Source organism: Hermetia illucens, chromosome 3, assembly GCF_905115235.1.
Source record: "Hermetia illucens chromosome 3, iHerIll2.2.curated.20191125, whole genome shotgun sequence".
Lineage (NCBI taxonomy): Eukaryota > Metazoa > Arthropoda > Insecta > Diptera > Stratiomyidae > Hermetia > Hermetia illucens.
This window is the reverse complement of record NC_051851.1, coordinates 100,242,624-100,259,497: the sequence shown is the minus strand read 5'-3', so window position 1 is coordinate 100,259,497 and position 16,874 is coordinate 100,242,624. Positions and strand designations below refer to the sequence as shown.

General features: G+C 39.0%; 1 protein-coding gene across 1 annotated transcript in view; it reads left to right on the top strand.

Annotated features, from left to right (window-relative positions):
- The window catches only part of LOC119653118, a 155,754-nt gene that overhangs the window by 97,001 nt on the left and 41,879 nt on the right, over positions 1-16,874 (top strand). Inside the window, exons 3-7 of the mRNA XM_038057642.1 lie at positions 13,631-13,715; positions 13,774-13,868; positions 13,924-14,243; positions 14,307-14,555; positions 14,697-14,810. Coding sequence (XP_037913570.1) covers positions 13,964-14,243; positions 14,307-14,555; positions 14,697-14,810 — 643 coding nt within the window. The 5' untranslated portion in view covers positions 13,631-13,715; positions 13,774-13,868; positions 13,924-13,963. The remainder of the gene's footprint in view (positions 1-13,630; positions 13,716-13,773; positions 13,869-13,923; positions 14,244-14,306; positions 14,556-14,696; positions 14,811-16,874) is intronic.

Here is a 16,874-nt window from a genome sequence, read left to right as displayed (position 1 = left end):
CTAATATGCCCATTCTGTCGGAAATCAGATTTCACTCTTTGTCTCGCCAGGATGAGCATCGAGGTGTATAAGGCTTCATCCTACTGACTTATTGGTAAAACTTTCGCGCTTGGTGCGGTTGCTCCCTGTACTTTTCTAGTTCACAGACCTGTTGGTTCTCCCGGGCTTCCTTTTTCCGTCTGTTAAGTCGCTTCTCCGCTCGACGGAGTTCGTGATAAGTCTCTGCGCGTGCCCGCGTTCCATGAGCATGCAACATTACTCGGTATGCGGCATTCATCCGTTCCGTAGGTAGCTTATATTCATCGTCAAACCAGCCGACTTTTTTTGCGCCTGGGCCAAGTATCTTTGTGGTCGTATCAATGATAACGTTCTTCAGGTGATTGTGAAGATCATTTCTTGATGCTTTATCTCCAGGATCTCTTTTGACTGGTGTTATTGCGGCATCCACTTCCCTCTTATAGGTGTTGCTGCGTTGTTATTGGCTCCGGTATTCACTCTCACCTGATTGTCGGAGGGGACTGTAGGTGGTGTCGTAATTTGTGCTCGGAGCAACATGCCAACGAGATAGTGATCCGAGTCTATATTGGCCCCCTATAGGTTCTACCATTCATCAAGGCTGAGAGGTGGCGGAGTTCAACCAGCACGTGGTCAATTGGGTTGAAAGTGGTCTCGTCTGGAGAGGCTCTCGTATGTTTGTGGACCGCTTTCCGCGCAAACCAGGTACTTTCAACAACCATTTCGTGCGATACTGCTAACTGAATAATCCGCAATCCTTTATCATTGGTATCCCTATGTCAGCTATGGGAGCCAACGTATCTTCTAAATACGGGCTCCGCTCATACTTGACTGCCGAAATCTCCAAGTATGATTTTGATGTCATACTTGGGACAGGATTCGAGGGTCTGCTCAACTGTCTCGTAGAAGGTATCCTTCTCCGACTCTGCAGTCTCCTCTGTAGGGGTGTGAACATTTATGAGGCTTATATTATATTTCTAAACTTGCCTCGCAAACCCAGAGTGCTTTTGCTTATATTTTCAAAGCCGATAACAGCAGGTTTCAGTTTTCGGCTGACTAAGAAACCTATTCCGAGCACATAGTTTACTGGAAGGCCATTATAATATATGGTGTAGTGATTCTTCTCCAGGAAACCTGTCCCTGTCCACCACATCTCTTGCAACGCTGTTACATCAGTCTTATATTGGAACAGGGTATCGGCTAGCTGCTCAGCAGCATTGGGTCTGCACAGGGAGTGCACGTTCCATGAGAAAATGCGCAAATCGTTAATCCGTTTTCGTTGCCGGGTTCGTCGTTGTAAAACTTACCTGTCCGAGGTTTTCCATGTAGGGTTATCAGCCCTACCCAACACCCAACCTGTAGGCTCAGTTGGTACATTTTGTCCTGTTTTTAGGCGCGGGAGACTCGCCTTCATCGTTCTCCGTCTGCAGTTTTTCATGAAGAAAGAACTCCCAACGATCGCCACGGGAAGTTGGAGATAGGGTTTGGTAGTAGACCTGTTGGTGTTCGTTCAGCAGGCGTTTCCCAGGTTTTATGCTCCATCACGGGTACCAATCCACGTTTCGCCCTGGGGCCTATATTACCCTTTGACCGTTGAAGTTACAGTAGCATCGTAAACTATCAAGTAGGTAGCTTTTAACATAAAATTGAATATGCATGCGCACTTGCCAGTCAGCTCTGACTGGGGCGTGGCACGTTATCCATACCTTCATGCCATCGATTCTGGATTGCTTAAATGTGTTTCCGCTGTCCCCTGACAGAAATACCGGTTTGAACAAATTTTATAGGAATATATTATATATTTTTTAAGGAATTGGTAGTTACCAGGGAATCGTTTCTAATCAGACCCCATCTTTGTGCTGGCAAAATCCTGAACTGCACCATAACCTCTAAAATCATCTTTTTTCCAAAACAGACATACATTTCGTTCTAAAAACTCTGGTACAATATTCGATAAGATTCATCAGAACATGCAGTATAATGGATATGGATGTCCTGAAACTCGAAACAAAAATAAGAAAGAATAGAGGAGTCACATGGTATACACGAAGCTAGAGTGCTTTGAAGATTCTACTGTGTAACCAATGCGACCATTTATATATTTATTTATGTGTATATAATATAGGACACCCTTTTGCCCAATGTAAGACGATGTCATTTGTCATCACCCATGGGCGTTCACAGCTTAAATCCTCCCACTAAATTTTGCGATATTAATTCGGAATATTTCTTTTCCCGTGCTACTGACATTCAAAGTCTTAGCATTTGCACTGAAACGACGACTTTGACTTATTATAACTTTGTTAGTAATAGTGCAACTCCCACCACACATGCTGCAATTATGCTCTCTACTATAGTCTATATTACTACATGATTCTAGGATAATTTTAAAGGGGGTTTTGGAGCCAATGACTAAAAACTATAGTTACATGCTATCATTAACTTCGTTTGAACAGATATGGGTATGAAGAGTAATTCGGAGCCTAGGCTTCATTTGACATTTGACAGTTGAGTAGGCTCTGAGAATTGGTCACTGAAAGACATGACCGATTTTAAGCACCGCTCTTTCGCGTTGTGCAATAAATGCCGGAACTGAGACCAGCTTTGAAAAGAAAGCATTTTGATGAGAAAAGATATTTGATGAGAAGGTGTGGTATCTGAATCCCTTTACATATAGCAAGTGGCGCTATTTTGTGTTAAGTTTGACGCAGGTTCCCAATATATGCGAAAAGGGTTTGCAATTTTTTTTCACACAATATGGTCATGTGGGTTGATCTTAGTTCTGATATTGGTGGCTGAGGGCTCAAAATGTGTAACTCAAAATGAAACAGATCTTGTTCTCAGAATCTAACCCAACCGGAAAAGCTGAAAAAAATCACAATGATGCGAATCCAGGTCTCAAAATACATCCCATGCCGATATCCGCACAAATTAAGTTAATAATAGGTTACTCTGTTTTAGGTATTTACCTCGAAATCCCTCTTAAGTTCATCCTGAAATGGGGCATAATATTTGCATACAAACCAACTATTATTAACCACGTTATAAAAGGTCGAAATTTTGGATTTCAGGCAAATTGATTACACTCTAAGACGTGTGTGACGTCATCATCACATAAAGTAAACGTCGGGGTCCATGGGGACATTTTAGTTTCAATAAGATGGACATGGGTCTACGTTAGTACAGCGTACATACATATGTGTATACTTTTGTGCACGGAATAATGTGGAAATGGATGAAGATGCATTAGATAGATTCGTACATCTATAATATATGCATGCATCAGTATACGGCAATATGGGCAACGTTTGTTTGTTTGTTTGGCTTTGATATGTATATATATTACATATGTATATCTTGAAGTTTGGCAATATATGAAGGAATATTTTGCATTCTTACCAATGTGCTAATGGAAAATCGTGCATAGAGAGTTTCTCACATAAGATGAACACAAAACCTTTATACCTAAAGCACTCAGGTTCCCGTGTCCCGACTTATTTATTTATTGCCTTACGAAATGAAAATACCTCGATGACATGACACAGACAGAAATCAATGAAAGCTTGGAACTTTTGAGTGACAGTCGTGGTGATTTCCCAGGAAGTATTCCTATATTATAGCAGAGAAAGAAAATTAGCACAATTTGAATATTGCAAATGGAAAGAGTGCAATAACTAGTCAGGTTGAGCATTTTGGTTTCGTTGGTGTTTATTTCCATTCCAGCTCTGCTCGTCTCCTTTTCCAGATCTAGGACCACTTGGGCAAGGACCCTAACTCGATGAGGGAGGAAGATGCGTTGAATGCGTTGATGCGTTGAACCCCATCTCGAGACACAGAGCAGTTTTGATAAGCCTACCATATTTCAGACTTAACTCATCAGACCACGGTTAGACAAATTTACCGAGTGCACAGTTCCTCTGACGAATACGGTTGCCAAGAGCGTGGTTAAAAATATTCATGGTATGGGAGAATAATCGAATGCAACGGTAATTTTAACATGTTACTTCACTTCGATTACCATATTGCAACGGTCGACCTTCCTTGCCAGTAAGGTAGGATTACACTCACCTCAATAACGCAACTTTCACCTCATTTATTTGGCCGACCTTCCTCATTTCTGTTGCGTCGACAAGTAAAATTGTTCCAAACGCGGGAAGTATTCCTGTCATCTGTGTGTCCGTAAACTGTCCTTAGTGTTATCATAACGACTATTTCTCGTTGGCCCGAGTGCCCAGTTTCAATAGACATCTCGGGTTACAACGATCGTTTTGGCTACTTCTCGGTTCACATTCTATATTTGTCAATTAGCCATCAACTAAAAGCTAATATTAGTGACATTTCTTTACACGCTACTTTATTTGGACATTTCAGAGCCAAGCCCCTCGATTAATGAACCGCTTGTCAGGTTTGATAACCCCGAGGGCTGCATAGGCCGCTTTATGGATTACATTCTCAGCTTGATTTTTTCTCCATTTCTTCGACATTCCCTTTTCTCACGAAATCGCCATAATTTAATTCGCGGCGGGCCAGTGCATTTCTCACACTGTTTTATTGGTGGTTTGATTCGTCAGAGAGTAATCAGTGAGGGGCGACTATCTCATAGGGAAAGGCTTTGCAGTCAGTAAACGGTGAAAAAATGCCGCAGTTTCTTGAGAATTCATTTGCATTTTACTGTTCTCGCAATCAAATGTTGGAAGAAGACTCAACATAACGTAGAATAAACCATACATTGACAAGTACTAAGTCATAAATGTTGGGGAAATCGTAGAAACGCTCAGCAATTTCCATTACATGTGTCAAAACCTGTGCTAGGTAACTGTTTTCATATATGAAAATGCACAAAACTATTCATGCCTCAAGCATTCAGCTTCTGGTTTCCCCATTTGTTATTCTACTGAGGTTAGTGGTGCCTACATTGCCTCACACATTGCACATGGATAGATCATTCATTTATCCACATTGCTTAGGTTCCTATTCATCTACGTAAAAATATGAAAGTATATTATTAGCTGGGTTTCCCAGATAACAAATTATTAATTCAGATTAAAGTCGCCGCATTGTTTAATTAACTTGTTAGGGAAAATCGAGCCTCCTCAAAGGACGCTATTTTTATTTGATCAATTTTCCTTGCTTCCTGTCAAATATTCATTCTTTGGCGCTTCTGTAGTTACAAATTTTATGAATAGAGAATTGTTTACTGTATAATGTAGCCTTCTATAATAGCATAAATAATACGATTGAATACCATTTTTCGTAGTACAACCACCCACTATACTTAGTCATCAGTTTGCGCTACTCCCAAGTGAGGGACGAAGTGTATTGTCCTCCAATTTTCAGTGTTAGCATTATCAACAATTACTTCTAACTTCGTCTAAATTTATCCAAAAACTGAAGTGAAGTTTTGTTGTTTCTTGCAGATAAGGGACAAGTACATTACATTACGCCGGTAATGCCCGCTTTTTTTTCCTTATTTATTCCAAACAAACTCAACGTGTCAACGTGAGTCAACGTGATGCTTAGCAATTTTTCCTGGTGCCTTATCTGACTTTTTGTTGTCAAAATTCCCTATGGAATACTCGGTCAGGTGATTATTTTTTGTTTCATTCCACCTTATATTGTGGCGATTTATGAAATCAAGGACAACTACTTTTTATGTGCATGCTGTGGTTTCCTAGCACTTGAACACAGGAACAGGAAGCTAATTCCCGAACTGTCACTCAACACGCCTCCATTGTTCTCAATATCCTGCTTGTACTATGCAATTGGATTCTGGATGTTTGGTGGCTGGGTTTGGTCATGTTTCTCTTGGCTTTCTGCCTCTTGTGCCAGGCAGTACTCCCTATTTTTTTCCTTTTGAAAGGTAAGGCAAGTTAAGAAAGTCGTGATTAGGATAATATAGTACATTCACTTGAGCAGTGTATTTCGTTAATGTAGGGAGATAATGTTCGCAAGCTACAATTGTTGATGTTTGCTTTTTAGGGTGATCAATTTACTGGCATAGCTCATCTGTGGCTACTCTCAACTTCAGATAAACAGTTTCTGTTTTCTCCAAAAGTTAATTCAATCCCATTGGGAGAATGGCTTTTATGGCAATGGATACAACTTTCGGACTAAATGTGAATTCAATTTTCCGGATCAGAGAGGTGTTTATGGACATATTTATAATTATCTTTCCAAAAAAACTTTTCGTGGAAAACCTTGCTAATACATTTACTGCATATAAAGAAAAAGAACCTTCTATAAAAGAAGTCAGAATTTTTGTTGTTCTTATGGAAAAACACGTCTCTATTTTGAAACTTTATTTACTCAATTATTTCAATATAAAAAATTCTTCTAGGTAAAGTGTAGCTACCGAAATGCAGAGAGAAAAATAAATCCTTAAGGATAAATTTCGTTTTTTTATTTTCATAAAATTGAACAAAAAAGCTGTTCCTAATTTCTCTCTATTTATTTTGATCTGACTCATGCCCTCCTACCACTATCTATATCTTGTTGTGATGTTCATTATCGTTGCACTAACGGCAATCTACTTTTTTCCGTAAATGCAACATCTCCTTTATTAATGTCCTTTAGCCCCCTTGTCTCCCCTATGAACCTTGAATAGTATAAACGCGCTCCGAATCCTCAAATGTTGACATACTTTGGTCGACTTCGATGGGAATATTCTTTATAACTTATCAGTCCAACTAATCCTTGCAAAGTTTTTACCCTATTGTTATCATTTTCTATAGTTTTCCTAACTTCTTAAAAACCAAATTTGTTTCCTTCTTGATAAGAATATGCCTTTCACGATGATACACGGTCTAGTCCAACGTTGTTTTAAATAAAACCCATCCTTCGCTGGGTATCATTGTTAGAAATAAATAAGAAATGATACCATCATCCTCATATTGCTTTGGCAGCATATAATTTAATTGTTCCGTGGTGCTTAATTTGGTATCAATTAACATTAAATGAACGATTTCAAAGGTCTTCAAAGTGACTTTTCCCGTAATTGGTATTAAGGTGCTGGTACCAAGGTCAATCTGACTATAACCTAAATACAAACTTTTAGAAAGTCTAAAAAAAGCAATTCCGTACAGTGAAATAATAATGAGTGTGTGGATTAAAAACATTGCATTGCACCTACCCATTTTTGATATTTTCGTATGATATGAAATATTGATTTGCCAGGGCATAGGCCACCGATCGGAAGAATTAGTAGTCGAACAGAGAGTGTGTTTTCGACAGACCGTGATGTCCGCATTCTTTTATAAGCAATTGCAACTGCAATTCTTCCTCAGATTTCTTCAAGGAAAAGCAATGCAGTAAAACTTCGCGCAAATGTTGTTTTTTCTCAAATTTACAAAATTTTCCATCGTTGATTTTGTTGACAGGCGTTCGAAGTATTCGGTAACTCAGACTATGTTTATATCAAATAAACTTTCAAAATGAACCTCTATTTAATGACCTACTATACATGTTCACAAGTGGTGCCATCTAGTAGAAAAGAACCAAAAATTAAACATCGCGTGTGTCGTCCTTTGTTTGTTTTCGACTCGTTTTTTTTGCCGCTACCATTGCTGTTTTGCTCGGCGTGTCACGATGTCTGCAGTTTAAGTTTTGTGAGTTTCCTGGAGCGTTCACAAATTAAAAATAGAAGAAAAGTTTCGGCTTCAGGTAAAATACCGAGGCGTATACATATTTTCAAATAAAACTTTTATTCCACGAACAGAATTCGTAAATTGCCATTATTCATTGAGTAAGTTCAAGCGTTACAAAAGTACTCTCTCAATAATTTAATCCCAGATTTGATACCATTTTCGGAAACTACACAAAATTTCTTATAAATGAATACTTTTTCAGTTGCAAAGGTTATCATCACTTCGAAGATATAGCTGTTTAAATTTTAACCCTTTGCTAGGCTCGTGAATGGTACTCGCGTAATTAGGCGCGTGGATTACGCTGATAATCAAACGTATTTGGCCCCTGTAATGTTTTATTTAAAAAAGTTACGCCTTACATAATCCCTTATACCACTGCCAAATTTTATACTTCTCGTAAGCACTTAAGAGAGTTTCTGGTTAAATTTTTAAAATGTGCTAATTTACTGTTATACGTCCCAACTGATTTCGTTTAGATAGACTACTGTGATTTTTTTCATACTCTCCGCTTGGATAGGTTCTGAGCCCTCAATTCCTACGTTTCACCTGATATCAAATATGGGACCATTTTGGAAAGTACTAATTCTTCTTCTTTTTCTTCAGTCTTTGTCCCATTCACAGGCGGGGTCAGCCTCGCCATTGGCCCCTACCAAATACCTGATTTGGATGCAATCTCGGGGCTTCTAAATCATTATCCAACGTATAAAGCCACCATTGTTTCGACGGCCTTTTGATCGTTTACCATCGACTTCGATGTTCAGACCAATCTTGGTAAGTGAATTCTCGTTAGCGTGAATTACGTGACCATACCATCGAAGACGCTTCTCTCGCAGTTTTGCCACGATCCGTGCAATTCCTTTTTATTTGATACCCCACATGGCCATATCCTTGGAAAAAATGGGCACCCACTCTCAACACGAAATGGCGCCACGCACTACACTTCTTACCAAATTTTGTGACAATCAGCCCAGCCGTCTCCAAAATTAATCGGGTGTGGCGACAGACAGAAACAAGGATACGCAGACGTCGAATCAATTCTAATCAGGCTTTATTTCATACAACTAGACTCTACTCTTTTTTATGTTAAATAATAAATTTATTTGTGTCCGGATGGCTCAAGTAGTTAGAGCGCTGGGCTGTCGTAGCGGAAGGTCGCGGTTCAAATCTCACTGGTGGCAGAGGGATTTGTTATCGTGACTGGATGTCGGATACCAGTCGACTCAGCTGTGAATGAGTACCTGAGTAAAATCAGGGTAATAATCTCGGGCGAGCGCAATGCTGATCACATTGCCTCCTACAGTGTACTGTAGTGTACCGTTACGGTCTTGAACGAAGGAAGCCTGGCCTGGAAGTGTGTTAGAGCACTTCCAGGCCCTGATCCAATATTGTTTGTTGCACCAACGATTATTATTATTATTAATAAATTTATGTTTAATTTAAACAAAGAACAGAAACAAAATATTAAAGTATCATATATAAACGAGGAAATACAAGCCAATCTTGCATGCTTATTTACTACATTTTTGACAATTTTTTTCTCATTGACTTATTACAACTTCTTGTTCAAATGTAGCATCGCAGAATACAATTTTCTCGCATGTCGAGTGGTGGAGGCGGCAACATCTCTTCTCTATCGACCAAGTGCCGCGCTCGACGTCGAACTTCTCTTGATAACTTAGTAATGATTGATCGGTGTTTAATTTGGGGTTTTATTAGCTCCTAAGTAATCATTTCAATAAAATCAGATCTTAAAACGTTTTTCTTCCGAGTTTTAGCTTCATAACCGCAGGTACCGTTAATTGCAAATACATTTAGCAAGTTGTATAATGTTACCTTCGCCCATCGTTTTTTCGCTCTCGTTACATTGTACTTTTCCCATATCTGATCTACCAAATCTACGCTTATTTGGGTCCTCATCTGAAGAAAGTTCTTGCTCTGATTCTGTTTTGTGATCGCAATTTTCTACAATGTCGTCTTCTAGTTCATCTTCTTCATCCAAGGAATTTTCCTCTTCCATAAAAGCTCATCCAAACATTTCATCCAAACACAAGGACCTTTTGAATTGTAGTCCAATCATATTTAACAGCCGCTGGCTTGGATAAACGCGCCTGTCATCTCTTAATTTTATACTAACTGACCACTTTTGCATATTCTTGACAGCTACTCAAGCGGGGAATGTCATCCATAAAGTAAGTTTTCATTGGTCATTGCTATGATAAAATAGGTGTGGATTACAAATGTAATCCATGCGCCTAAGGGAGGGTTAAAAAAAATTTAAAATAGATTTTATATCTAAATTTTAATATGCATTATTGCAAGGGTACTTTAAACATACAAACCTGTAAAGTTGATAAAAGTTGTCACATGTAAAAATAATGGGCTTAATTATGGGAAATTTACAAATATTACCCATTAAATGCTAGAAAACGTGGTTTTGATATCACGCAAAATCATTTGCAGCGATTGAGACCAAATTTGGTGGAAAGGTGGGAACTGTGAATGCTCACATATACAGTGAGTTACATCCGGTTACGTCGAGGAGAGGTCCCTATAAATGCGAAAGGGGGGTGTATATTTTGTTCACCAAATCTAGTTATGTGGAATATAAAATGAAAGCTTTCGGTTAGTACTTTCCGAAGCTTAGTTTTGACATTTGTTGGAAAGGCGGGTCTAAAGTGATAGTTTATTTAACGGGGCCATTTTCAGAAACTGCACAACCGAAAAATCTGAAAAAAATCAAGAGGCTGGCGCTATAGGGTCGGTAGGCTCCGAAATACCTTCCATATCAATATCCCTTCAAATAAAGTTAATAATTGTATATTACTATAATTTTTAGCAATTGGCTACAGAACCCCCCTTAAGTTCATCCTAGCACCTAGCAGCAATGTAGGCTATAATATAGAGATTGGTTTTACCAAGTTTGGTGAAATTCGCAATATTACTAACAAAGTTATAATAGGTCAAAGTTGTCACTTCTTTGGAAATTTAAGATTTTAAATGTCAATATCACCCGAAAGTGAAAGATATTCTTACATAATAGATGCGTATATTACGTGTTACGTACGAATGGGGCAAATTCGCACTTAAATGTCTTTACTAAAGAAATACACAAAACTTTTCATACCTGAAGCGTCCAGCTTCCGGTCTCCCGACTTGTGTTATGGATGGAGGTGGACATCTTACAAAGACGCTGCTGCGCTAGATTGCAGCAGGGGATTCTCACCCACTAAAACCGCGCCGCGCCACTAAGCGGTAAGTCAATGATGTGATGATGTGATTACCAACACGAATGTTAACCGTTTTCCTCTTCTTACGGTTGGTAATAAGGACCGCCTCTGTCGTTTGTTCGCAAAGTAAAGCTGAATCATTTCCAGCCACGCTTATATAGTGCTAATGGTTGCGTTAGCGCACACTTCAACGTCTTCAGGTTGTTTCCCGTCGACAAGCGCAGCTAGATCATCTGCTAAACTGATTATCGTGGCCTCCTTTGGCACGAGAAGGACAAGGATCCCATTGTACATCACGTTCCACAGGAGAGGAACCAACACTGAATACTCCTGCGGTGACGGTGCACTGATTGGATCCCTCATCCGTATCGTACCAAAGTGTCCTCTCCAAAAGTAACTTTCGAGGAGCTTAGTCCGATAACTAGGAACACCGGTTTTAGCCAGTAAGCTTTTTATCCACTCCCAGCTAGCGGAATTGAATGCATTTTTGACGTCCAACGTTTACCACGACACTGCATTTGTTAGACGATATTATGTCTCGAGCCAGCTTCAAAACAAGGTCCACATCGTTGATCGTTGCGTGGGCTTGCCGAAATACAAATTGTCGCTCCGATAGTCCATCCTTATATTCAATGATTCGGCCAACCAGCCAGATTTGTTTATTTAGGCTCTGAACGAGCATTTTTTGGGCATCTTTGAACATTTTTGATAAATGCTCGTACATAAAAATACCTCAGATTATCGTTTCAAGTCCTTCCATGTCCAGAGGTGAACTAATGATATTGCGGCTTGCCGGTGCGTGGATGGTGCATCCGGCATAACCAACAGGCCAAACTGAACGTGAATGGCGGGCTTGAAATGCGAATTATTCAGGCTTAACTGACAGGCTGAAATGTACGTGGACAGCAGGCTTAAAAAACGTTGCATAGATAAGGCACTTATCTCAACTATTTTTTTTATCCCTTAATTGTATCACCTACAGCAGTCATTTTTAAGGTTTTGTGTAAAACAAAACCTTATTAAAATCTACTCAATGTCTGTCTGTCTGTTTGTCTGTCGGTCACATGCATTTTTCTCCAAAACGGCTAAGCCAATCCGAACGAAATTTGATGGCCAGATGGGCGATATAAAATCCCACGCATACAGCGAGTGGCATAAATTTAGGTGGAGTTTAAAGGGGGGCTCCCCATACACGCAAAGGGGGGATTCAAATTTTTTTTCACCGGATATAGTTGTGCAGGGTATCAAATGGAAGGTCTCGATTTGTACTTTCCGAAACTGATATTAGTTTTAGATAGATTGCAAAGTGCGTGAGTAAGGAGTCAACATGTACGCACTTGAAGTGAGACAGGACTCATTTTCGGAAACTACCCAACCTCAAAATCCGAAAAAAATCAGGGTGATGCGCCTAGATGAAATCTAGGCTTCAAAATATGTCCCATCCCGATATCTGCTCAAATAAACTTACTAATAGTATATTATCAACTTTTAGAAATTCACTAAAAAACTCCCCTTAAGTTCATTCCAGGTGTAATTTTGCACCGACATAGAGGACAGTCTCGTGCATACACATGCATAAGTTTCATGAAAATCCAACTATTAGTGTCAAAGTTATAGTAGTTCAAACTTATCAATTTCTTGCGAATTAACAGCATCCTAAGCCATACAAATACGATGCTGACGTCATAATTAACGAGAATAATTGAAATTCCAGTGAAATATTAAAATTCCATTCAAGAAGAATCTAATTCTCCCTAGCCCTTTTTATATTTGATGTTGGTTAAATTGTTGGCATTTGCTAATGATATTAAACTCAGAGCGTGAAGTGTATGAGGTCGACCATTATCAACACAGAGCTTTCCATCAAATGATTTATTTAAATCGCTTTCTAGAAAGTAGAGGGCAATGGGATTTTTAGCTATATTACACGAGCTGTCGTGCACTCGTCGCTCCTCACATCTTTTTCTTCAGCCTTCAGTTCACAAGCGAGGTCGGCTCGTGGTGATCGGTTTCGTCATTTTATCTTATCGTATGCCTGATCAGGATGTAATCTCGAGACCTTTAAATCCCCATCCAGCGTATCATTGGTTTGGATGGCTTTTTCGTTGCTTACCATTAGCTTCGATGTTCTGACCAATACTGGTTGTTGAATTCTCGTTAGTGTGAATTACGTGACCACCCCATCGAAAACGCCTCTCTCGCAGTTTTCCACGCTCGAAAAATGGACAATTTGAAAACGAGCCGGGAAACCGGAAGCTTGACGTTTCAGGTATAAAAGGTTTCGTGTTTCCCTATGTGAGGAGCATAACGTAGTTCTCCATTGGCTGATAGCAGTGACTCGAGATATTTAAATCGCTGAGTTCTGGCAATGGATAGAATCTTGCTAAACATGGCGGATTTGCTGGTGTTTTGCCCCAGGGATATAGTAATAATAATCATTGGCCCAACAATTCTATTTTTCCAGGACCTTGAAATGTGTTCGAGCACTCAGTTCACAGTTCTAATAAAAACATAGAAAATGTTTTATCGCAAGTTGACTTTGTTAGTATTTCGATTACTTGCTAAATATTTGATCAAGGACATTCTTGAAATAGTGGCTAAATTCTCCACAATATCGATTTCATGGATCAGTCACTACAATATATTTGGTTTTCATGTTCATGTATGTCAATTTTTTTATCAAATCGGTAATGCACAATACCTGTAACTATCGCATTAACAAATAATTTCCTTTTGATGTTTCAGGAAAAGTGACGTTCAGATATATGGTTGCAAGGTGTACATGTAGTGTAAGGTTTACAAGGTGCAAACTACGGACTAGTCACCCAATGTAAGTATTTTGGTCGTAAATTTCCATAAATTTTTTAATTACGTTCTTTTTCATCTAGAGAAAACACTTATATGATAAATCCAGTGGATATCAATTCCCCAATGAAATGAATCCATAACATTCAAGTTGTATGCAAAAAAAATCAGTTTGATGGTAAGATTTTCTTTTACATTAGTGTGACTTTTACCAGTCGAATTTTTCCTTTCAGAATATTATAACGACTCCCATGATAACCATAATTTGTCGATATGAGTCTAAAACAAAAGATACTGTTATCTACAATATATTTATATCTAACACTATGGCAAGTAAGATATAGCAGTGCCATATGCTCAGGCGCAACCATCCTGCAATCCAGTAATTTTGAGCCAACTTCTGTTGGTGCGAAAGAGTTTGAACAGATGCACACAGACTTGAGCCGAAGTTCAAATGATATATTCTCTGGCACTGATTTCTTTTCCAGTGTTAAGAGGGAAGTTCCCAACACTGCAGAAGCCAAACTTAAATTTAAGGATCACCGAATCGAAGGTAAGCAAAATTTGTAACAGGTTGAAATGTATCGGCATGACAAAAATCCCAACATATATGCAGCCAACAGCTTCGTAAGATGTGCAGATGAGCCATTACCAAATGTACGGCAAGGAAGGCAGAACCGGACATTCGACACTTCAGCAAGTCACTCAGAGAACCTCAGTGTGGGGAAACACTCATCCGATTCTAAAGCTATGCAGAAATTCTCTAGCCTCGTTCAAAATGAAATCGATCGCATTCTTCAAACGCCTGTTAGCGACTTTAACATCCCACGGGGTTTGGAATCTGGACGGTTCTTCTTTTTTAAAGGTAATAAAAAATAGGCAATTATAAACCATAACCAGGACCGCAAACAATAAGCTTTTTGCTATTGAGCAGCAAATTTAATTAAAACTAGACGTTTGTTTTTATGTAGTATAAAAAGTATAAAATTAATTTCTCATTTTCCAGGACTTAAAAAGATGATGTGGGGATTATTTGTTGGACTGCAAATAGTCAAAACCGTCCTCTTGGCTTTATTCTTGCCGAGCATTTTAGGATCACTAGGAAAAATGGTCGGAAAAGGTAAATTCTTATGATTCTAATTTCAGGTGATTGGCGTCGACATAGTTTTTACTTTCCTCTAAGTGATAATATGAATAGCTAACTGTGATGTTCATGCGACAAAATATTTTAAATGCAACTCGGTTGCCGATGACCATTTATTCTCACAGGCTTCTATAGTAAAGCCTGTGATATTTACGCTGATTATGACCAATTCTGAACTACTAGTATAACCTACTAGGACCGGTAATTTAAGTTAATCAGTTAGTCCCTAGATCCAAGCTTTTTCGTCGCCTCTCCGCTCACACTGTATCCTTCTATAACTATCATAATTGTCCCTTCCTGGAGGGTCTCCATGGGCCAACCAACGATTTTAGTTGTTTTCGTTCCTGGAATATTTTCAATTGTCACAACAAATGCAGTCCTTGAAAAAGAGCAAATCAGCGCTATATAACTATATCTATGGTTGGCTTTAGTCACCGTAAACTGGCGTATCATTACAGAAAACACAGTGTTTTCCATTATTAACTAGTTAAAAATCGAAAAGGTCATAGAAGCAAATAGGCTCTATCCATATAGTCCGACACAAAAGAGGATAACCGCGTATTTACACTACCGAACGACTTGGTGAACAAATCATCTGTTAGATTCACCATGAAAGAATTTACAGTTTTGCGCAACAGCCTAGGCTATGTGCTATTTTCTACACTAACATCAGATAAAACGACTTACTAGAGCAAATAAAGATGAAATCCAAAATAGCATAGCCAAAGTTATTATAAATTATATAATACAAACTACCGAAGACTAAGATCAGGTTGAAAAGACCTAAAAACGAAACGAAAAATATAATCGCTATAATAGATTTTGCCTTCATAGCACACGTATTGCGAAATGATTGATTGAAGAATGTAGGGTATTTTGTGACCAGAATAAAAGCCTCCTATATCAAGCGGCAACGGTACCAATCTATACTAAGTGACTGGTGCAGGTCAATGCAAGAATTACCTAAAGCCTCTACCAAAGTAAAGAGTACGGCACCCAAATTGTAAAGCGCAACTCCACCCTTGAGATCCCAAGGACTGTGTACGGAATGTGGACGTAATCTCAACTCCCATAAAACTCCCACCAGGGGAGCAACCGCAAATAACCGGTTCAAGGAAGCATGTTTCAAGAAATCTCCTGAGGCATGAGCCCCCTATTGCACCCCGTCCCTTTCATAGCTAGAAATATAGACCTAGCTTAACAGATTCGAAAACACATATTGGACAAAAATTATTTTAAATTCCAGGGAGAATTTCGATGGACAACCTAGTTTCACCACTTGTGACCAAAATGTTCATGACTTGCATTGAATCAGTCATCGAAGAAAAGGCTATAACAACGAGCTATAGCGATGCAGTTTTCGCCATGCTGATCTCACCAATGCTGGCAACCGAGTTTCCGCCTCTCTCGCAATTTTTCCATGGTTGGTTCAACACCATATCGACCGTGAATATCCCCATTTCGAATGTGATCGTGGCATATTACGCCACTAGTCCAACGCAATATAGTTCTCTTCATTACTTCGAGGCCGCCATTCTTGAATCAGCGGATGATTGGCAACATAGGAAAACTCGAATTTGAAGCATAGCAGCGTCTGCACAAAGAACGATGTTGGCAACTAAAGCACATATGCAAATAAGTCGGGAAACCGGAAGCTAGACGCTTCAGGTATGAAAGGTTTTGTGTATTTCTTTTATAAAGAGATTTGAGGGTGCATTTGTCCCATTAGTATGTAGCACGTAATATATGCATATATTAGGTGAGAATATCCACTTCCAAGTGATATTGACATTCAAAGTCCTGAATTTGACCTATTATAACTTTGTTAGTAATTGTGGGATTTTTGCCAAGTTTGGTAGAATCATGCTCTATGTTGTAGCCTACATTACTGTATTTCGTGATTATAGGAAGAACTTAATGCGGGTTTTCTGCCAATTACTAAAAATTATAGTAATGTACTATTATTAACTTTATTTGAACAGGTCTCGATATGGAGGGTATTTCGGAACTTAGGCACCATACAGTGGCAGCCTCTCGACG